The 23721-nt window shown below is 43.4% G+C and overlaps 1 protein-coding gene across 6 annotated transcripts in view; it reads right to left on the reverse strand.

Annotated features, from left to right (window-relative positions):
- HDX (highly divergent homeobox) overlaps positions 1-13638 on the reverse strand; it is a 40176-nt gene extending 26538 nt beyond the window's left edge. Inside the window, exons 1-3 of one of the 6 annotated variants that reach the window (XM_060270523.1) lie at positions 12713-13118; positions 6990-7136; positions 5158-5412 (exon numbers count right to left, since the gene is read on the reverse strand). In XM_060270523.1, coding sequence (XP_060126506.1) covers positions 5158-5412; positions 6990-7136; positions 12713-12721 — 411 coding nt within the window. In that variant the 5' untranslated portion in view covers positions 12722-13118. The other 5 variants (XM_060270522.1, XM_035113864.2, XM_060270520.1 and 2 more) reach the window with 5 other exon arrangements.
- Between the last annotated feature and the right edge of the window lie 10083 nt (positions 13639-23721).

Below are 23721 nucleotides of genomic sequence, written 5' to 3' on the forward strand. Positions count from 1 at the left end.
GATAAAACATCAAACATTAAAAACTTCCCTAAACAGGGCTGTCTTCAGATGTCTTCTAACAGTCTGATACAGTAGTTGTTTATTTCTTTGATATCTGATGGGAGGGTGTTCCACAAGGCGGGCACCACTACCGAGAAGGTCCTGTGCCTGGTTCCCTGTAACCTCACATCTCGCGGTGAGGGAGGATGGGGGTGGAGACGCTCCTTTAGGTATACTGGGCCGAGGCCATTTAGGGCTTTAAAGCTCAGCACTAACACACTCAATTGTGCTCGGAAATATACTGGGAGCCAATGTAGGTCTTTCAGGACCTGAGTTATATGGTCTGCTGAGACTAGCTGCCACATTCTGGATTGTAGTTTCTGAGTCACCTTCAAAGGCAGCCCCATGTAGAGCACATTGCAGTAGTCCAAGCAGGAGATAACTAGAGCAGGCACCACTATGACGAGACAGTCCACGGGCAGGTAGGGTCTAAGCCTGCGTACCAGATGGAGCTGGTAGACAGCTGCCCGGGACACAGAATTGACCTGTGTCCCTATGGGCAGCTGTAAGTCCAAAATGACTCCCAGGCTGCGCACCTGGTCCTTCAGGTGCAGTTACCCCATTCAGGACCAGGGAGTCCTCCACACTGACCCGCCTCCTGTCCCCCCAAAACAGTACTTCTGCCTTGTCAGGATTCAACCTCAATCTGTTAACTGCCACCCATCCTCCAACTGTCTCCAGGCACTCACACAGGACCTTCACAGCCTTCACTGGTTCTGATTTGAAAAAGAGGTAGAGCTGGGTATCATCCGCATACTGATGAGCACCCAGCCCAAACCCCCTGATGATCTCTCACAGCAGCTTCTTATAGATGTTAAAAAGCATGGGGGAAAGGACATAATCCTGAGGCACCCCACAAGTGAGAGCCCAGGGGTCTGAACACTCATCCCCCAACACCACTTTCTGGACACGGCCCAGGAGGAAAGAGCAGAACCACTGTGTAACAGTGCCCCCAGCTGCCAATCCCACTAGATGGTTCAGAAGGATGTCGTGGTTGTGGCCACTGAGAGATCCAGCAGAACCAGGAAACAGTTTTCACCTTTGTCCCTAGCCCACCGGAGATAATCGACCAGTGCGACCACGGCAGTTTCAGTCTCATGATGTTGCCTGAATCCTAGCTGGAAGGGATCCAAATGGTCCGCATCCTCCAGGCATGCCTGGAGTTGTTCAGCAACCACTCGCTCAATCACTTTGCCAAAGAATAGAAGATTTGAGACTGGGTGATAGTTGGCCATATTGGCTGGGTCCAAAGATAGTTTTTTAAGAAGCTGTTTAATAACTACTTCTTTCAGCAGGTCTAGGAAGGCTCCCTCACAGAGGGAAGCATTCACCACCCCACAGAGCCCATTGCCCAGCCCTACCCAGCTTGCTTTTATGAGCCAGGATGTGCAAAGATCAAGAAGACAGGTGGTTGGTTTCACTTGTCCAAGCAGCCTGTCCACATCCTTGGAGGTAACAGATTCAAATTGATCCCATGCAACTTGACTAGACAGGACTCTAGCACTCTCCTGCCCTGGCTCTGGTCCCAAAGTGGAATCTACCTCTTTCCGAATCTGAGCGACTTTATCTGCAAAAAAAACTTTGCAGGAGATCTTGGGGTCCTTACCAGGCCCTGATGGCAAAGGTGGTTCTGTTAAATTGCAAACCACCTGAAAGAGTATCCGCTGCCGTTTTCTGCAGATGCAATAGAGGCGGTGAAGAAGGTCCTCTTCGCTGTCACTATTACCACTTGGTAGGCTCAACACTGAGCTCTAACCTGTGTCCGGTCCGATTCAGAATGAGTTTTCAGCCACCAGCGCTCTAGCTGTTTCAGCGATTGTTTCATCACCCTCAGCTCTGGGGAAAACCACAGGGCTGTCCGAGCTCCATGCAATTGGTGAGGGCGCTTCAGAGCCAGACAGTTGATAGCCCTGGTTAACTCCACATTCCACCGGGCCACCAGGGAATCAGCTGAAAGGTTATCAACAGTATTCCTGAAGGAGCATCTCCACCCCCATCGTTGACCTGGGTTGCTGTGCGTAAGAGAAACCCGGTGGATAAGCAGTGGTAAGGACAGGCCCATCTGCTTCATCCAAGGAAGTCTCTGTTACACATGCCAGATCAAGTCCTCCATCCACGATCAAGTCATGGATGACAGCCATCTTGTGAATCATTGACCTGGCATTGCAAGCAGCACCTTAAGGTCATGTGGGTCTCCCTTGTCGATTCCAGCATCCTTCCGGTCAAGACCAGACCCGGAGGCAGGGATAGTCTTCAACCAACAACTAAACCTGCCTCCTTGGTAATGACAGGGTCTGGTCTTAGCTTAACTTCTCCTCCTATCCATGGTCACTAAGATTGGTTGTCCCAGTACACACACACACACACACACACACACACACCCATGGAAGTTGCTCCAACCATTCTGTTGACTGGAGCCCACTCCCAAACAGCCCAGACCCTCTCCCGTTCTAAACAAAATACAAACTATACAATAAAACAGTAGAAATCAATTTTTTAAAATGTTACATTTATCCTAAAATTAAACTAATCCCCAGCCCCAACAGAGCAAAAAACCCACAAAATCCAACATTTAAAATGCCACAGATTAAAAACATTTAAAAGCATTTTCAGCAGCAGCTGAAATCTGATTAAGCAACATTCACAGTAAAAAGCACAAACACATCAAAAAATGTTTCACAATCTTTGGTTTAGTATTTGTAGTAAAACTACACACTAGAGCAGGGGTAGGCAAAACTAAGGCCTGGGGGCCAGATCTGGCCCAATCACCTTCTAAATCCAGCCCGCAGACGGTCCAGGAATCAGCGTGTTTTTACATGAGTAGAATGTGTGCTTTTATTTAAAATGCATCTCTGAGTTATTTGTGGGGCATAGGAATGCGTTCATTTCCCCACCCTTCAAAAAAATAGTCCAGCCCCCCACAAGGTCTGAGGGACAGTGAACCGGCCCCCTTCTGAAAAAGTTTGCTGACCCCTGCACTAGAGCAAAAACATCATCAGTCAAACCTTTCATACACTGAAAAAATCTTCCATGAATTTAGCAGCCACTCTCAGATTTAAAAAGCTGTCACTCTCAGGATGGCAGATAATTTGGATAGCAATTTAACCATCAGGTTAACGTAACTGGTCACAAATCTTGGGCAAGTCTAACCAGAACCTCTCTAGGCCTGGTACCAGCTTCCTTGTGGCTTAGGCAACTGCAGCAAGTGCCAAACCCAGGTAAGCTAAGACGACATGTCTTGTTTCACTGCCTCTGTAAATACCGTGTTTCTCCGAAAATAAGCCATAGTGATAGGCAGTTTAACCTTGTAGGTTAAACTGTACCATACTTAATTAAAAAATTAAGACATCCCCTGAAAATAAGCCACCGTGTGTGTTTTTGAGGAAAAATAAATATAAGACAGTGTCTTATTTTTGGAGAAACACGGTATGAGCAGTGTTAGAAATTGAGGTATGAAAGCCTACATTATGGGTGCAACAACAGAATGTCTAGGCAATCTTTTTAATAACAAGAATACAAAGCTGAAAATGAATGAACTGCAGTCAAAACATTATGTTCGTTTTTCACATGGTCAGGTCCTTCCCCTGACCATCCCCCTAATATTCTTCAGAGAGTCTTCAGAGAGTAGTTGGAAGTGGGGAGGCAGAAAAAGCTCCTCCTTTCTTTCCACTCTGCCGTCTGAAATATTCAGTGCAGTACCGCACCCAGAGCTCAGAAACTGCTTGTGCTAATGAAATTCTGTGTCGCAAAATCTACCTAGAACAATGGGAGTTTTGAACACTGAATATGAGTGAAAAGTCCAGGCATGACACCTCTTTCAAGGCAAATGAAGAGAGCAGGAATGGTAAGACAGACTCAGCAAAGGCACATTGGAGTTACCTTTACCATTCATGGATGGAGGCTTTAGGCCAAAGTAGCAATGAAAAGAAAAGAAAAGGCAGATGTGATTCCCACTAGGAGCAAGAGGCACTTAAAAAAACATAGGAGAACCTTATGGCCATCACACCTATGGCCGTCATACAGCAAGACTCTGCAGCTTCATGTATTGGTGCAGAGGAAAAGGTGTCCAAAATCATGGAATAGAATGCATAATGATTCAAGATGTTTTCATGGCAAGAAATGCATAAAGCAGCTGCAATTCAATGCACAGAAGTTGACATGCTGGAACTCCCGGTTTACAACAACATCAACAAAGTAGAAGACGATGTCAAAGCACAACCATTAAAACGTAGGAAGAACTCCAATTACCTGGTAATTATTTTGGTTTTGAGACAGCCTTCGTTGATTGGAGGCTGCAGAATGAGAAGACAGATTACTTCTTGATGGATAAGAGCTGCTATATAGTGTGCTGGACATAGTATGCAAGGAGGTACGTGGAGGCAAGTGGTAGTCTCTGTTATGATATGGGGTACTGTTGTGCAAGTCCCTGGAATTAACCAAGTGTGAACTGCAGCCAACACTTCTGCCTGTCCCTGGCAGACCTGAGCCTGGGTTCTCCACCATGAGGGATGTGCCCCTTAGCCGGGGGTTATTCTGTATCTGGGCACCCATTGATGCCAATTCTTCTTCTCTAGCATACTCATCGTCGACATCCCCAGTTTCCATGGCAATGGACAAATAACTGCCATCTACAGAAGAAGAGGATGATGGCTTCTGAGCACTTCCTCCCAGGATTCTCTGAGGTTGATCGGTAACAGCCAAGGAAAAAACCTCTCGAATTTCCACATTGTGCGTGCTGCAGGAAGGATCTCTAATGCTGGCCCTTTGCCCAGATGGCACATGTGAGGCAAGGATTGGATGCTCCGGTTTTGGTAACCTTTGACATCCCATCTGTTCCATTTTGCTTGGTCTGTGGCACAACATGGGCTTCTGAGGTAAAACCAACTCTGCAGTCTGAACCGAAGAACCACCATAGCTTTTCTTAGCATGATCATAAATAGAATTTGCTGAATTTAACACACTTGTTTGCCTTGAGAGGATAATAGTCTTTTCTCCCAGGAACAGAGAAGCATTTTTACAGTGGGGGGCTTGCTGTGCCACTGCAATCTGCTGCCGCTGAAAATCAGGCTCACTTTTTGATTGTGGCCTTGGAAGAGAATTTTTATGCAGATCACTCACCGATGCATTAGACTGCTTAGTGGACACCAGCCTGTGAGAAGATCTGGCTGGGGTGTATACACCAGTTACCATGACATCGTTGTTGGAGGACGTCCAAGATGCCTGTTGGGTTTGGGGGGAAGCAAGGTTGGCTAGGCTTCGGACATTCGGTACTGGGGGTACGTTCAACGTGCTGGCAGCAGTCCCTGGTGGGGTGCCTCCAGAATCCACAACATTCTTGCTGCTCATCTTCCTTCTTTTGTTGCCAACCCAGGTCTGCAAACACAAAAGGGTTCATCAGCAAAGGATCCAACTCAAATTCATTTCATTCAGTCCAGAGTTTCACAGTACAAAGACTAAAAAAGTGAATGAATGAGACACATGTGACTTCTACCTTTACTATTAACTACTATTTGCAGTTTTCCAGCTGTTGCCTATATACCACATACCCCTGCCCATAAACAAGCCACCAGAGCGCAAGAACCGTCTCCCCCCACCCAGGCCCTTTCCACCATAACTTTCTGTCTCTTTATCTTTTCCTTCTCCAAGGAGGAGGAAGGATCAATACTGAACTCTTAATATTTCTGGACACTAAGCAGCAAACCTTTGAACTGTCCTCTGTGGCTGTACCTTTAATAGAATCTTGATGTGCACACATCACCACCTCCTAATGTTTACAACCATGCTGCAAAGACCTCCATCTACCCATTTCTGAAGATCTAACTTCTGCTAATGAACAGTTGGGGCCTGAAGAACATGCTGGTCCTGTTATCAGAGTACTGTATATTCTATCATTTCCTCAGCATAATAGATACATAATAGTTCCAAGCAAGACTCTTGAACAACGCACTACAATGTGCATGGCTGAAAAAAATATTCCAAGGCAGCTGGTACTTTCCTGGTACTGTCCTCACCTAGAACTACAAGGACTTAGCATTTACCCCACCACTCATATAAGTGAGGTCAACTCAAAAGAAATTCTTAAAGAAGATTATCACAAATTGTAAGAGCAACAACACATATACCAGGAATCTTCCTAATATCCAGCTCAAATAAAGAATTTCACAAAATGGCTAAATGTTCCCATGTTCATCAGTTGAGGGGGGGGGAGGTTTTGTTGTCTTACCATGGAATGAACTTAATTGCCCACCCACTTCTGTTTTAGCAGAAACTAAAGTCAAACCACATTTTACTAACGTAGTGCAAACTAATGCAATTAAACTACTGTTTCAGATTCATTGCACACTGTTTCAGAGCTTTTATTTCTTTTATTTACTGCATTTATATACCATCTTTCTACCAAGGCACCCACAAGGAGGAGGCAAAGCCAAGCTTGCCACCAAGCATACACTCAACAGGGAACTGTAGCCAATAATGATCTCCTGACAAGCATAGCTATAGGATACAGGAGCTTACAAAGGTACATTTGTTACACTTAATTTGTAGGCATAAATCTACAAAGCATCAATGTAACTGTGCCCCAATGTAATGTGTGAAGTGTCCATTACATACTTCACACAATCTTGTTTGAAATAATAATCAAACATCCAAGTTAAAAAGATGAAAGCAAATTTTCAAACATGTACACAAGCCAGAATTTCAACAAAGGACCTAACTTCAGATGCTAAAGAGACTTACGTTGTGTGGACAAGCACTTCACAGCACTATCTCAAACAACAGGCAAAACTGTAAAGAGCTGTCATTTGGGGGGGGGGGGGACGACAAAGCACAAGTTATATTGGGGAAGGAAGCTTTTGGTTTCTTAATAGCTCCATGTCCCCTGCAGATAAAGAAGCAAAACAAGTGCATTTGATAAACTGTTATGCAAATTTTAGCAAAACCTGAGTACTTACCCTGACTACACTGAAGTCCAGCTTAGTTTCTTGTGCACACTGTAATATGAGCTGAAAGCAATTTTTACTCTGATTTGTCATTCCATTTTCATAATAACGCTGCAATATCCTTTGTTGTTCTGCAGTAAATACAGAACGCAGATTCATCTAAAAATAAAAGAAGATACTATGAAAATTGGAATAATTTAAGACTTGCAGATTATTATTATTTTTGAAAGCAGGTGCTCACTTATCCAAGCAAATAGAAAACTACAGTGGACTGAGCTCTATTATATTCTGGTTTATCTGCTATCAGTTTTCTTAATCATACAAAAATCTTAATACATACAAGAATCAGAGAGCTGCCACATTTTTAAAATAACTAGGAGAGCTGTTGATAGAATCATGTTTGTAGGCATTCAGGAATAGATTCTGTCTCTCAGCCACATTCAAGAATGTCCAAGAAGTGGGACACCAAACAAGGCTATGAAGCTGAAGCGGTCTTGGTTCTTAATAACTTCCACTGAGTTCTATTGGAAAAAAGAAATTGCTTGCAATCTGGGGCATACTTGATTGCACAGAGTAGGAACAGGGGAGAGATTTGTTCCATCTTGCAGACATTGCAGCAAGGGATCTCTGTAATATACTTCAATGAAAGAGCTTATCTGATATGATATAGCTGGCTTGCTATCACTGAACTTGTAAGTACTGTATATGAGAATGTACAAAGCCACATTATGCTACACCAGGAACAACTCTGGACAGCAGTGCCCCTCGGGTGCTTCAGACAGGGTTTTTCCCTAGATCTACCTGGAGATGCCAGGGATTGAACCTGGGACATTTTGCATACAGAGCAGGTGCATTATCACTGAGCTATAGCCCTTCTATACACATCTATGTATGTGGAGGGCAAAAAATGTTGCCTTCAGAGCCCAGGACCAGAAGCATAAGGACCCTTCTCTAATGTTTCAGCCTTCTCTTCAGTCACATGGACTTTCCTAGTTATGAAGTAGCACTGTAGAGGTATCCTGATCCCATAACTGATTTTTCCCTTTCCAACACCTGAAAGTGACTAAAAACATGCCATTTCTGAAGCCGAGCAGTTCTGGTTCTGCACAGTATCTGCATGGGTGACTGCTTGGGAATCCCACATAAATCTAATGAAGTGCAGAAAAAAACTAAAAGAGCTTCCCCAGAAACTATTATTTTGGTGCATATCTAAGCAAACATAGAAAAAGCTGAACCCAAAGTTTCTACTTAAGTGGTGCATAATTACAAAGCCTGTATAACAACTTACAGCACAAGCAGAACTGATATACAGATTGCATTTTATGGTCATATAAATGCAATAATGAGTTACCCAAACAGTAAAAATAATGGCTTTGAAAAAGCATGGAGCATACTAAGGTTGTTTAAATTTATGTATATCATCCAGCTCAAGAAAAACAGGTTAAGCCATGTGAAGTTCCTGTAGGAAGTCTGTTCTGGGCCCTGTATAGAGAGTCTGAAATGGATACTCAAATGGAAAGAGTATCTTGCATGAAAGATGTATACTGTACAGTACCCGAGTTTCTAACTGCTTCTTGCTGTACTTCTACACCTCTAATTTTAGAGAAAATGTGCTAATTAAAATATTATCTATACTGTAAAGTAACAGTTTAACATACTGTTACAACTGTTACTTTACAGTATAGATTATTTTTAAAGGTATGTAAAATTTTAAGGTAAGTAAAAAATTATCAGTTTTGGACTCCTAATCAGTAGCAGTTGCCAGGTCATTGTGATATTTTGATATATAAGAATGTTTAGGTAAAAACAAAATATTTCCCAAACCTTCTGCTCCATGGATGAGAACATTTACTTTAAAAACCACATCTGCTCTACTAGTGGTAATCTATACAATCACAGAAGAGTATATGAAGGCTACTATGTGTTAGGAAATGAGATTGCTAGGTGAATGATTGGACTTCCTGTTTGGCTGCCATGGTGAACGGCTGTGCCCATAACAGTGGAGCCCTTTTGTGCAGATAACGAGGATAATATGGCAGTAATTATCCTCCCAAAGCCTCCCCAGGGCCGGGGGGAGCAGCCCACCCGCAGATCATCCGATACCTGCTGCCTGCCCTGAAGGAATGACCAAATAATCCTGGGAACTGTAGTTTACCACTCACAACTAGAAACTCCTAGCACCTTCTAGACACTATAGTCCCCAGGATTCTTTGGAGACCATCATGTTCTTTAAATGCACATAGCTTAGGATCAAGAGGTGACTAACCGACGGACCTCAAGGTGTTATTGGACTCATCAGTTCTCATCAGCACCAGTCAGCATGGCTAAGCCAGAGGCATGGTTAACCCAGAGGCTGGATTACTGCATTGTGTTCTATGTGGGGCTACCCTTTGGGTCCTTTTGGGTTCAAAAGCTCTAGCTGGTACAGAATGCGGCAGCTGGAATGATGATGAAGGTAGATAGCTGACAATAGATGATATCATGAAAACTTCTGCACTGCCTGCCACCTGCTACCAGGTTTGTGGCTCTTATATTAATTGCAGCTTGGCCACTGAAATCATCTGCCAAGAGTGTCTATGGTTGCACTGCAAGTAGGTGAGACTCATCTGATGTCAACACAAAATAAAGCTTTCAGTGTCATCACCCAGTCTTGTGGAATGCAGAAGGCACTATCAGTTTACTGATTTTTTTTATATGTCACTAGGCTTATGCAGACAATTAAAGAGAAAGGGAGGGGAACTCTTACAGTTAGTCAGTGATCTGTAATTTCGGTTCTACTATTTATATATTTGTGGTGCAACATATTTGCATTTTTAATTAAATTGCTACATGTAGCTATTTTTACTAATAAATACTGGGAGTCGAAATTCAGTGTCTGGAGGTTAGTCACCTATGACCGAAATGATATATGGATATGAATGTCACAGATACTACTTACTGCACTTGACAAGATTAAATCTGATGCACAAAACTTAATACTATTATGAATGGGTAAAGACTGTATGATGTTACAGCAGATGTATGTGTTTGATCAAACACACTAACTCTGGTACTTCTTATCCAGCACTGATAATAGGAATACCAAACACATGATAACACAAAATACTTGACCTTGCATGAACCTTGGCACCAAGAATACAAAACAAAAAAAATTCCTTCCAGTAGCACCTTAGAGACCAACTAAGTTTGTCATTGGTATGAGCTTTCGTGTGCATGCATACTTCTTCAGATACACTGAAACCCTTCTGAGTAATACCCCTCCCCACCCTCTCACTATATATAAGGGTCTGGTGACTTCTGTTTCAGTGTATCCGAAGAAGTGTGCATGCACACGAAAGTTCATACCAATGACAAACTTAGTTGGTCTCTAAGGTGCTACTGGAAGGAATTTTTTTAATTTTGTTTCGACTACAGCAGACCAACTCAGCTACCTACCTATAACTAGAACCAAGAATACAGGTATGGCCATACAGAAGTCCTTCCATATCTGAAGTTCTGGTTTAATTGGGAAATTGAATAAAATGTAAAGGGACCCTGACCGTTAGGTCCAGTCGTGACCGACTCGGGGGTTGCGGCACTCATCTCACTTTACTGACCAAGGGAGCCAGCGTACAGCTTCCAGGTCATGTGGCCAGCATGACAAAGCAGCTCCTGGCGATACCAGAGCAGTGCACGGAAATGCACCTATTTACCGTATTTTTCGCTCCATAAGGCACACCTGACCATAAGGCGCACCCAGTTTTTAGACGAGGAAAACAATAAAAAAAATATTCTGAAGGAAATGTTGCACTAAACTATTTAATAAACAACGGGTATATCAGCATAATATTTCAACCATGTAAAGTGAACAGCAGTCAACAGTGGTAGGAGAGAGAGAGGAAGAGAGAGGGAAGAAGGGAGGGAAGGAGTGAAGGAAGGGGTGAGAGAGAGGGAGGGAAGGAAGGAAGGGGAGAGGGGGAGGGGGAGGGGGAAGAGAGAGAGAGTTGCTGTCGCCAGCATGGCAAAGGGGGAGGAAGGGACAGCCTAAAAGCGCCGCTTTGGGGCTCCCCCCCTGCCGATCGCGAGGGGCGGAACAGCCAGATTTTGAGCAGATCCTGCCTCCCTTTCCCCCCTGCCGATTGCAGAGGAGAAGGATGGGGGTGGAACAGTCCGATGTCGGGCTGATCCTGCCTCCCCCTCCCCCCTGCCGATCGTGGAGGAGGAGGGGGCGGAACAGCCCAATTTCAGGCTGATCCTGCCACCCCTCCCCCCTGCCGATCGCGGAGGGAGGGGGCGGAACAGCCCGGTTTCAGGCTGATGTTGTCTCCCCCGCCGCTGCGGAGGGAGCATCAGCCTGAGTTTGGGCTGATGCTTCCTCCCCCGCCCCCTTTGCCAACAGGAATGGCAAAGGGGGAGGTGCAGGCAGGGGAAAGTGGTGCTTTCGGGCTGTCCGCTCCTCCCCCGCCCCCCTTTGCCATTGCTGTTGGCAGCAGCAGGGGAAGAATGGGCAGCGCAAAAGTGGCTGCCTTTGGTCCATAAGATGCCCTGACTTTTCCCCTTCCTTTTTAGGAGGGGGAAAGTGTGTCTTATGGAGCGAAAAATACAGTATCTACTTGCACTTTGACGTGCTTTCGAACTGCTGGGTTGGCAGGAGCTGGGACCAAACAACGGGAGCTCACCCCGTCGCGGGGATTCGAACCGCCGACCTTCTGATCCACTTGCAATTTCCAGAAACTGAAACCACAGGGTTGTTGTGAGGATGAAAGGAGTGGGGAGCAGCATTCAAAATTAGCCAGGGGCATTTTGCTCCTGGCCTTTGACACTTTGCGACCAAGTGAAAATGCCTAGATGTCTGACATCTCCACCATATGGAGATCACTGGATTTGGACTTTTGTCACACAATAATGCCCCATCCTATAGAATTCTATCAGTTATATTTTATCTGCACTATCTGAATGAATTTCTGGAACCAAATTGCTTTTTCTCCTGAGAAACAAAAGGTAAATACGATAAATAAATAAATAAAATAAAAATAAAATAAAATAAACTGGGTGCTTTCTATTACTGCTCTGCTGATGCCACTGAAGACCAAAAGCCAACACAGATGGTGAATGCAATGTAGGCACTCGTAACATACCACACCACTGTGCACATTTTGGTTTTTCTTACAAGCAGCAATATGCTCCCTTAAACACTGCATGAAGAAGATTCCTATGCATTAATCTCATCAGGCCCAAGATGCACCTGTCTCAATATCACAACCAATAACCTTTTATTGCAAAAATACCACCTCACCACCACAAAGATCACTATATACCACTTTATGATGCAAATACATTACATTTGCCTTCATGAACATTTACTTGACATAAGAACACACATGACATAAGAACACTTGACTGTGTTCACAGACAAACCATTAGCATCTCCCCACTTTTCTTTGTTGCCAACACTTGCCAAATGCAACTATTGTCCTGCACTCCCCCCCCCAATAAGTTGTAATTTTCAAAACACATATTAACGAATATGAAAACTCGCATTCTTACCAACAAAAAAGTTAGACTAGCGTTACAGGAGGCACCCACCCACCCAGGTTCGACTTTTTACCAGGCAGACGCACAGGCAAGCCAAGCAGGCACAAACGCCTAGTCCTTTTCGGCTACAACTTGCACAAACTTTGTTTCTCTGCCTACTGCTTGTGCAACTTTTGTAACTCGTAGTTTTAACAGCTAAATCTGCCACTACGCATGCGTACTTTTTTCATTTCTAAGGAAGGGGGCTGCAGGGATAAGAAAACCAAGACAGTCCGCGGCGCGACGAACGTGCACCGCAAACCCTAACAGCAAGCAGTGTGCTCAAGCCTGAGCAATGCTGCGCTTCGCTGGCTGCACCAGCCCTGCCCAAGCCGCTGCTTTCACACTCGTTGGGCTACCGCGGGCACGTCTTCATCTTCTCAACCCAGCTTCGCTCTCCGCTCACGAGCATGCGCACACGCGTCTCGCCTTGCACTTGCGCGCAGCGCGTAAGCGCCTACGAGTTCGCGCAAGGGGCTGCTCACGCTGGCGTCTCCTGCCGCAGATCAACCGAATGCTCAGGTGCGCATGCGCCCCCGAGTTATGGTCCGCGAGCTCCAGGTTGAAGCCGATGATCGGGAGGTTTCGCCCCCCTTCCTTTCCTTTCCTTCCCTCCCTCGCTCCCGATTCCCCGGCTCCTCCCCCCTCACCTCAAAGCCTTCAGCCAAGAAGTGATAGCGCGGGGGAGGGGGGAGCGTCTTCCTCCATCGCAGCCCCCACAGGCCGGCGAAAAGGCCACCCGTCAAGTCCTCCCACCGCCGCCCTTCTCCCCCTCCCCACGATCTTCCTCACTCTGCCCCCCCCCTCAGGGTCCGCGCGCCCAACGCGCCCCTCCCCCTCCCTGCGCCCGATACCCTGCCGCCGAACCCACCGTGCTCTGTGGGACAGGCGGGGCTGGTCCGGGGGGCCCAGGGCTCCGAATTCAGCCGGTTTCGGCTGGGTCGGTCCCGGCGTCACACAATGAAATCAGCGCCTCCGATCATTAATTCTCATCATGATCGTGACGTCAGCGTAGACAGCGGCCAATCGGAGCTCGAGATCAGCGCTGGCCGGGACAGTCTGTGCCCCCGCCTCTCAATCCCCCCCGGGGGGGTAGAGCCTGATCTAAGGAACAGCCCCCGCTTGGAAGGCGGGAGAGTGGAGGGCGGCCGTGTATGGGGGATAACGGAGAGGAGGAGCGTCCGTGGCGATTCTCTTGATGAACCAGCTTGGCAAGGGACGGAGGGAGGGCTGGCGGGTTCGGGGAACGGCGGCGTTTGGGATTGAAGAGTTATTCACCGGTATTCTGACAGACGGAGAAAGACCTGGAAAACGGGAGGGGGCGAGAGCTGAGGTAGTAGGCGGTGCTGCCCGGGTGTCAAACGTTCAGACAGACACAACACCTGAGGGGCCAAAACGCAGAGGGTAGTGATTCCTGCTTCTCTGTCCAAGATTTGAAGTCACCACAAGCATAGAACACCAAACACCGGACTGTTAGGTTTTGCTTGCAAAAAAGACCTCGCTTTTTCATTATACTGTACACACGTAACCGAAATGAACTACGGAATTCTGAATTACCAATACAGTACATCTCAAAACGATCTAAAATGTGACAAAAGTTGCTGCAACATAGTTTGCAATAGTTGTGAGGCACTTTTCAACCATGGCTTTAAAAGCTGTTTTCGGTGAATAAATAAATCAGATTTAAAGACAGGCACTGGTGCTCTCAAGAGTGGTAGATCTGGACAGCAACATCAAGTTGTGGTAACTTCTCTACACTTCATAATGGCTAATTAACAGCACAGCCTCGAGGGCCAGCCTAAGAAATTTTGACGCCTAAGGTGAACCACAGAATGGCTCACTTCCAAGGAAGAAGGGGTGAGTTTAGATCTACACCAGGAACAAGTGGGAATAAAGATCTACCCCGGAATCTGTTGCCTCTGTGCATCCTGCCTCCTGAGGCAGTTGCCTCACTTTGCCTCATGGATGGGCCAACTCTGATAGTTCTATCAATGTCTACTCAGAAGTAACCACAATATCACATTTCTCAGATTTGTATCCCACACCTTCAACACCAAATGCTGTTCCCAAAGCAGCTAATAAGATTAACACTGCCATCCTAGGCACAATTTGAAATATTTTCTCTTGGAACTATGTCTACAGTAGCAAACAAGCCATATCAATGGAACTTACCTTCGTATATGGATTTTGGTTTGTAGCCTGATTTGCGAGGTAGCGATGGGCAGATCTATCAATCACAGTTTTGTTAGCTCTCCACATTTCTGCAGCAATTTGTTTTTTTTATTTTAAAAAGAAAATATATTCATTAGAATTTCATCAGCATCTTGACTATACAACTCAGTGGGTTTTGACTATACTGTATATGATTTTGGCTTTAGGCACAATCCTCAGAACATAACCCTCACATAAGTTACCGTAGAGTAATTTTAGTAGTTGTGTTCTGTGTTCTGCTCATGTTTAAATGGTTGTGCCTTTATTATTATCTTATTTCAATGTTGCATTTTTCAGACTGCAATTCTAACCTATCCACCTAAATGTTGATTGTTGGAGAGGCTCTCTTCAGATAGCACTAAGCTATCATCAGCACTAACCAGCAACAACAACAACAACAAAAAGGGGGGGGCATTTGGGAGCGAGAGCTGAGACTTGTGATCTGCGGGATCCTAAACCCTATGGGTAAGGATCAGATTCCCAGAATAGCTGGATGGGCTTGCTATGTCCCTTCTGTCAAGAGGAAGAGCCTAAATGCTTCCAAGCAGCACAAGAAGATCAAACCTATCCATTCTTAAGGAAATCAGCCCTGAGTGCTCACTGGAAGGACAGATCGTGAAGCTGAGGCTCCAATACTTTGGCCACCTCATGAGAAGAGAAGAATCCTTGGAAAAGACCTTGATGTTGGGAAAGATGGAGGGCACTAGGAGAAGGGGACGACAGAGGACGAGATGGTTGGACAGTGTTCTCGAAGCTACGAACATGAGTTTGACCAAACTGCGGGAGGCAGTGGAAGACAGGAGTACCTGGCGTGCTATGGTCCATGGGGTCATGAAGGGTCGGACACGACTAAACGACTAAACAACAACAACAACAAGAACAGGCATCCCCAAATTGCGGCCCTCCAGATGTTTTGGCCTACAACTCCCATGATCCCTAGCTAACAGGACCAGTGGTCAGGGATGATGGGAATTGTAGTCCAAAACATCTAGAGGACCGAAGTTTGGGGATGCCTGGTCTAGAACCTCCAGACATTTTTTATATGAGTCGTCATTTTTTTATGATATAAACAGTGGAACCATCATTTTCACAACAACCCCCATCATAAGCATGGCAAATCTGGAACTATCTTTGACCATCTGATAATAATTATACTATTTAATTTGCTTTTTAAACTTGTGCAAGTACTCATTCTTTGTGCTTATTTTATAGTTTTGTTTTTCATCTCTTCATTTTTATCTGCTGCTACTGTTCTCTCTGTTTTACATCTATATATATATAAATGTAAACTGGCTATGTCCATTAGTATCCACGTTTCACCAAAACCGCGTGACCGATTGCGTTCAAATTTTGACACAATGCTGCATGCAAATATGAGAGTGACCCTGTTCCATTTTCAAAGACAGATGAAACACCTGTGCCAGGTAAATACCCAAAAACCCCATGTTTCAAAACACACCACTCAGACAAAAATGCATGCTGGGAAAAGAACCAGGTTGTAAACCAGCGCCCTCTAGCCGTGGCTACACTGGTACTGCACCTATAAAAACTTCCCTCTCAACAGTACCTCGGCTCCCGTTTACACACTAGGCATAAGCCTTTACAGACTAGGCCGAATGGAGGTACTGATTGCCTGGGTAGGGGTTGGGGGAGGGGGGACGGGATAGGTCAGGACACGGTGGGGCCAGTCACAGGGATGAGCCGGGGGTTGGGGGGAGGAGGGGCAGGATACATCATGGATCAGCACAGGGTGGGGAGAATCACATGGATGAGCCACAGCTACGCGTGGCAGGGCCAGCTAGTACATTATAAAATGAAATAATACTAAACTTCAGTGCTTTTTTTTTAGGGGAGTAGGAACCTCATTTTTGCCCAAGGCTTCCCTGCTCTGCTTGCCTCCCTCCGCAGCACCACAGTCCCTTCCTCTCCCTCTGAGGGAGGGCAGGGCTCTCCAACCCTCTCAGAGCATCATTGCCTCCTGCCTGCCCGGCTTTGGGGAGGAGCCCTGCTGCCTCCTTCCATGAGCATGTGCTGAGTGCTTCCCCCTTTTGCCTGCTTGACTGTCCCTACTCTGGCCATTTTGGGGTGGTGAGACCTGAAACCTTTTTTTCTAGAAAAAAAAGCACTGCTAAACTTTGCGCACACAGAGAAAAATAAATGCTGCCACAATTCCTATGTTTTGGTGTCATGGGAAGGCTGCCATCTTTTGCTAGAGATTTCTAGGTGAGGCCATATTTGCCCTGTATCCCAGAAATGTGGCACCATGTGGGTACTCCCACCTGGGTAGAAGGGTCAAACACTAGATTCAAGCAGATCCCCCAGTATTCACACCATTAGGTCCAAATATATTATTTATTCCAATATGTTAATATACAGCCACAAAAGACCCTTTTGTCCAATAAAGTTACATAAAAAAGAGCAGTTCCCCTTTGTGGGCCCTATCCTATGAGAGTACAGGCATAACAAGAAAAATAGACAAACTTAGGAAGGCTGTCCCTCATCTTTTCCTCTTTTATGCCTGGGCCGCCCTTTAAGCAACAGCAATGAAGTCCACAGCTTCCAGATCTGGCAAATAAGCAGAAATGTGAAGTGGTTTTTTTTTTTTAGCAGGGGCCCAATAAATGCTTAATTTAACAAATGCTTCTCTAGCCTTTTTATGCGCAGAGGCACTAATTATTGAGGAAAAATCTTGATGCCATTCAGATTCACTTTCAACATTGAGCAAATGGCGAAATATGCATCTGTTATCAAAAAACATACTGTCTTTTACCAAATCACATCTCTTGCTCGCTTGAATTTGTAGCTCCAAGCTGTTAGAGTGTTTCACAGTTTGATGCCATGTGCTTAAAAACAAGTGTATTAAATTTGAGATACCCTTTGCATGGGCGTAGCCAGGATTTTTGTTGGGGGGGGGGCAGGACTTGTTGGGGGAGCGGAACTGATGTGATTGGTCAGTTAGTTAATAATTTCTATTGTTTTATTTAATTTAGGGGGGCAGCTGCCCCCCTTGGCTACGCCCATGCATTTGAGCTTAAATGGCCCTCCTCGCCCCCCTTCTGATTGACCCTGGGCATCATGTTGGGCAAACCCAGTCTTAGGCTGCAAACGCACCATACATTTAAAGCACATGTCTTCCCTCAAAAGAATCCTGGAAACTATAGTTTGGTAAACATGCTGGGAATTGTAGCTCTGTGATGGGCAAACTACAGTCACTGTGATTTACGTACCGTAATTGTATTTGGGGGTGGGGGGTGTAACCATGTTAGTGGAGCAACTAGAGATCTGGAAAGTTCGGACCTGAGGGAACAGTGAGTGAAAGAAGCATAGAATTGAAGAAAGGAGTCCAAGGTATGGCTGGTGAAAAACTAGGGACAAGAGGTGTGGCAGGTGAAGACAGGTGAGGTCAGGCAACGGGGTATGTGTGGGTCTGGGTACCAAAAAAAGCCAAATAAATAAATAGAAAAGCTGGATTTGAGATATCGATTTGAACAAACTAGCCAAATTCATGCTTTCTTTCTAAACGCTACACTCACCAGTTACAAACCGCATAAATCAATCCCTCTCTTTAAAAGGGAAAACTCACAGCTCAAAGGGTCAGCATGTCTACATTATTTAGCAGATACTGACTATAATGGTGCCTTCAATTGAATAAATGCTTCTCCACTAGATACAGCCCTACAATCCAAAGTTAACTCCTAGTCTGCATGAGTTTATCAGAATAATTGAGAAGGGGGTCATTTTTGAACAGCACAAGTGGGAATTTATAGAGGCTACATGGTGCTTTTTACTGTAGAGCCCAAATGATAGTTATTTTCAAGTATATAATTACATACCTTTAGCGGGCAATGAGCTTATTATTTTAATAAAATTTCAAAGAGCTGTAATAGTCCATAATCAGTACTCAACATTCTAGATGGCCTGAGCTGAGCACATGATAATAATTCCCTAAAACATAAAGAGCTTTGCTTAGGGGAGACACTTCCACAATTACAGGGAATTGTGATCTAGAAATAGCAGTGCTATATTTTATTTATTGTAAATTGCTGCAATGCTTGTTCTGTTAGCATCTATTTTGTGTGTGTTGTTTAACAGTTTAATTCACCCACCACAATAAAATTACTAAGCTTAAGTGCAAGATATTTCAAGAAATGAAGCATGGCAATGGTATAGGAGCCACGAACCTTTAGGGGCCCCAGGGGCACACTTGAAAAGCATTGTTGTTGTTTTTTTAAAAAAGTCATCAGCACCACAAAATAGCTGTATCACAGAAGAAAACTAATCAGTGCTCAGATTCCCACCCCCCATCCAAAACAGGCAAAATGCTTACATGCCAAGACAAAGGAAACATAGAGCAAAACAGCCCCACCAAAAAGGCAATACAGTACTGTACCTCCAAATTGCAATTAGTACAAGCAGTTGGTACTTGCAACTAATATATGCCTTTTGCTGCTATCAGCCTTCTCTGGAGTAAGGATATAGGAGCCAGTTGTATGTAATCTCCTCCTTCTGAACTGTATTTTAACCATGCTCCTTGGAGACCCGTACCAGAAACTCTGTTCTTGGTTAACTCTTGTTTTAGTTTGTATTTATGTATGAAAACCTAGATTAGTAGGGGGGTGGGGGTGGTAATACTGAATTTATGTGTTTGCAAAATTGGTGGCTTTTGTCATTTTTTAAAATTTACTGACATGTTCTGTGTTTATATATTTGTATTTCTAATGCTTTCTAATGCTTTGTATTTCGATGTTGTGAATGTTTGCCGTAAGCTGCTTAGGGCACAGCTCATTGTGGAAAAGCAGCATATACATAAACTCAATGAATTTGGGTATATTAACATTAGACCAGCTGATAAACAAAGAGGATGAATTTTATACATATTCCGTCTTAAGAGACAAATACAGATTACTTACAAATGCTCAATGACAGTATCTCCAGATACTTGCTAACCACCATCTATGGACCAACAGCTTTTACAGTCTCAGAGACCCCAGAGATATTGAAGCAGTTGATTAATTCTTACGCAACAAAACAACAACAACACCTGGCCATCAACATATATAAAACTTTGTTACTAGCAAACCAATTTGATAAACGTATTGAGGGGGAAATGGTATAAAGAATTAGAGGTCGCAATTTTGACCATACAGCGAGAAACTGTTTTAAATGCTACAACAAGGGTGTCTCTGGACCTTAGATTGAGGCTCATGCAACAAAAAATAATATTTAGATTGGAACAATTAAAACATCTTATATTGCTATAGTAAGATGACATCTGCTGGTAAAAATGCCACGATCAAGTATTTAAATTTTGCATTTTATTCACATCCATTTATTTTTCTTATATTGTAAACATTTCTTATTTAAAATCATTTGCAGTGTTAAGCACATGTAAGCATCATTGACTTATATGAGAAAATAAGGCTGAAATTCTAAAATACACTTACCTGGTACTGTTACCAACGAACAAGATGGGGCTTCTGAGAGGATACCGTTAGCATTGCACTGTTAAGCGTGTGCATGGAACTCTTGGACTTAAATGCAAACTTTGGCTGGATTATGTTCTATCATATCTACTACAGAATAACATTAAGGTGCTATTTATTCAATGCAGCTTAGCGCAGCCAAATCACCAACATGCCTTCTTGTTTTTGTCTTGTTCCAAAGTAGCTACAACCAACTTGTTTTGTCTGTGCATTGTGGGAGCAGTTCTTCATGTTTTTAGCTGCTTGCTCCCCAGATGAGATAACAATATTCAGGCATTTGTGAATTCCTCTAGATCTGCTCCATTAATGTTCTCACTTATATTGCATTTGGTGCTTTCGATTGCTATTTGTAAAGAGCGCAAAAACCTTTGTTATTGGGTGGCATATAAATATTTAAAATGAAAAAGTGAAATATCCTTTGGGTTCCACATCCTTTGGGTTTCAGAGTATTTCTGAATGATATGGTTTGCCACCATTTTAAAATTATTTTTATTTTGGGGGACTGCTGTTATACTTCGTCTGCTCTATTGTGTAGTTTTTAATGTAACATATTGTTACTTTTTCTGATTCTATGTTTCCTAGAGACTTTATGTAGCAAACAAACAATACATTACATTATAATTTATTATTATAATAATAATAATAATAATAATAATAATAATAATAATACACGTGCACCACCACACTGTAAATCAAAAGGGAAGATCTACATCAGGAACATCAGGAACAAGGGAGAATAAAGATTGACACTGGGATCTGGTGTCTCAGTGGATCCTGCCACTTGAGGCCGTTCCTTCACCTTGCCTCATGGGTGAGCCAGTCCTGAAACCCCCAGTTCTGGACCATTGCATTAATGGAAAAGTTAACAAAACAATGTTAGAGTCCTTTGTGGTACTTAAATAAGGGGTACCTATTTCGTTTGGAGCTAGTATTTGATATCTCAGCCAGGAATTTGTGGTCTCGTTACTGGAGTTTTTCCTTGCCATTTCATATTCTAAAGGAGGCTGGATTTGAAGCTCTGCATCTATACATTTAAAAGTTCCATTAGTAGCTCTCTTTTTGACTATGCATTTTGGGGAGAAGGCTGGTAAGTGTAAAGTTTGATTGTGTATTGTTTCTCCTGCATTTTGTTGACCTTGTTGGTGTATTTCGGTCAATCTGGCCTGTAGTTTCATCAATTTACTGAGTATGTTTATTTGTTCTTTATCTGGTAGCTTGATAAAGTTACTCAGCAGATCTTCTTCTTCTGGGACTGTCCAGTCTATTGTGTCAAGCAGCTAGAATCAAGCAGCTAGAAATCAAGCAGCTAGAAAAATGCTTACCACTTGCACAAGCTCTACTTTTAACCCAAAAAGACGATACTTTGCTACTTGTAAATGTCTATATCCCCCCAACCAAAAACAATAGCAGCAGTGAAAATTGGTCACAACTAACCTTTTATATAGAAAATTTGACCGATAAATACCCAAATGCCTCACTGATAATAGCAGGTGATTTTAATGCCAGAGTGGGAACCAACAATGAACAACTATGTAGCAAACTAAATTGGAATACTGATAATGATATCGCACATGCCCTGAAAATAGGACGATTCTCCAGAGATAGGGTTGTAAACAATGAAGGCCTACACCTACTTGAATTATGTAACAACTTTAATTTGCAGATTGTGAACGGTTCAACAAAAGGCGATAGAAGCGGGGAGTTTACATACTTCTCCCCCCGAGGATGCAGTGTCATCGATTATATTCTTGTCCCTTATAATATTATAAATACGATCATGGACCTCAAAATTGGAACGCGTACTGAAAGTGACCATCAGCCATTATCGTTGTCTATTAACTTAAAGGATGAAACCAAAATAACCAAGTACAATATCATAGAACCTTCTCAATACAAACAAATGACCCAATTAAAATGGTCCCAGGAAATGAGTGCAGCAGTGGGGCAAAAACTTACAGCCAACCTGAGAAAACAAGTATTATCCAACTTAAAGACCACTAATTCCCACAGTGATATTCCGAAAATTTATAATGAAATCTTCCAAATGTTCGTAGAGCTTAGTACTCCACCTAAGGTTTGGGTACTTAAACATAGCACTAGCCCTTGGTTTGATGATGAATGTTTCCAGCTAAAAAGAAAACTGCGCCAAACATTTAAAAATAATCGCAGTAAACTTGAGCCCTCTTATCTTGATGAAAAAAGAAAATATCATTACATTCTGGCCGAAAAGAAACAGAAATATGCAACCCAAAAATGGCTACAATTATTCGACTCAATTCAGAGTAAAAACAACAAAGCGTTCTGGAACCTAGTGTACGGAGGACTGAAAGCCGAAAATCAACTAATTCTTCCACCAATTGCAGAATCCAAATGGTCCCAATACTTTACATCTGTATTTAACAATCTACACAGTGAACTTAAAGGAAATGAGACCACTAAAAATAAAATCAATAAACTCCAGGAGTGGCCAAGGGTAGAAGAAGAGGAAATTAGAGAGATAGTTAAAAATTTCAAATCGGGGAAATCTCCTGGGCCAGACGGTCTACCGATAGAATTATTCAAGACCTATATAGATTGGTGGGCAGAACCCTTAGCTCAATTGTTTACTCTCATAGATAAATATGGGATCATACCTGAGATATGGTTAAGATCAATAATTATCCCAATCTTTAAAAATGGCGACCCAAAAGAACCAAGGAATTATAGACCGATAAGCCTATTATCAGTGATAGGGAAAATCTACGCTAAGCACCTTTTATCTAAACTCCTTACCTGGATGAAAAATCTAAATTTACCAGGGAAAGAACAAATAGGTTTCTCTAAAGGTTGCTCTACTTTAGACCACTGCCTTATACTTATGCATTTGGTTGAGAAATACAGATCCCAAAGGCAATCTAAGATATATGCTGCTTTTGTAGACTTTCGTGGTGCCTTCGACTCAATTGACCGCCCAAAGCTGTGGAGGAAACTCGCAGAATTAAAAATTGACCAGCGCTTATTGATTCTAATACAAAATCTATACTCTTCCAATACCAGTCAGGTCAAACTTGACACCAAAGGTCACCTTTCATCAGACATCCCAAACTCGAAAGGGGTAAAACAAGGGTGTATTCTTGCCCCCTTTCTATTTAATTTATTTTTATCAGACTTGCCAGATCACCTCCAAAAAATAGAATCACATGCCCCTAAACTTAATCAGAACCCAGTTCCTCTCTTATTATACGCAGACGATGCTGTCCTACTATCATTAACGAGCTTGGGTCTGAAACGTCTTATATCTTCTCTGATCCTTTACTGCGAATGTAACAAACTCTCTATAAATTATGAGAAGACAAAAATTTTGGTCTTCTCGAATGGTTGGAAATTAGAGAAATGGAAAATAAGAGGGCAAGAAATCCAACAAGTGAAAATCTATAGGTATCTGGGAATCTTATTCCAGAGCAATTTAGGGTGGGCAAATCATCGCACAAATGCCATAAAACAGGCAAAGTGCACCT

The sequence above is a fragment of the Zootoca vivipara genome, chromosome Z, assembly GCF_963506605.1.
Source record: "Zootoca vivipara chromosome Z, rZooViv1.1, whole genome shotgun sequence".
Taxonomy (NCBI): domain Eukaryota; kingdom Metazoa; phylum Chordata; class Lepidosauria; order Squamata; family Lacertidae; genus Zootoca; species Zootoca vivipara.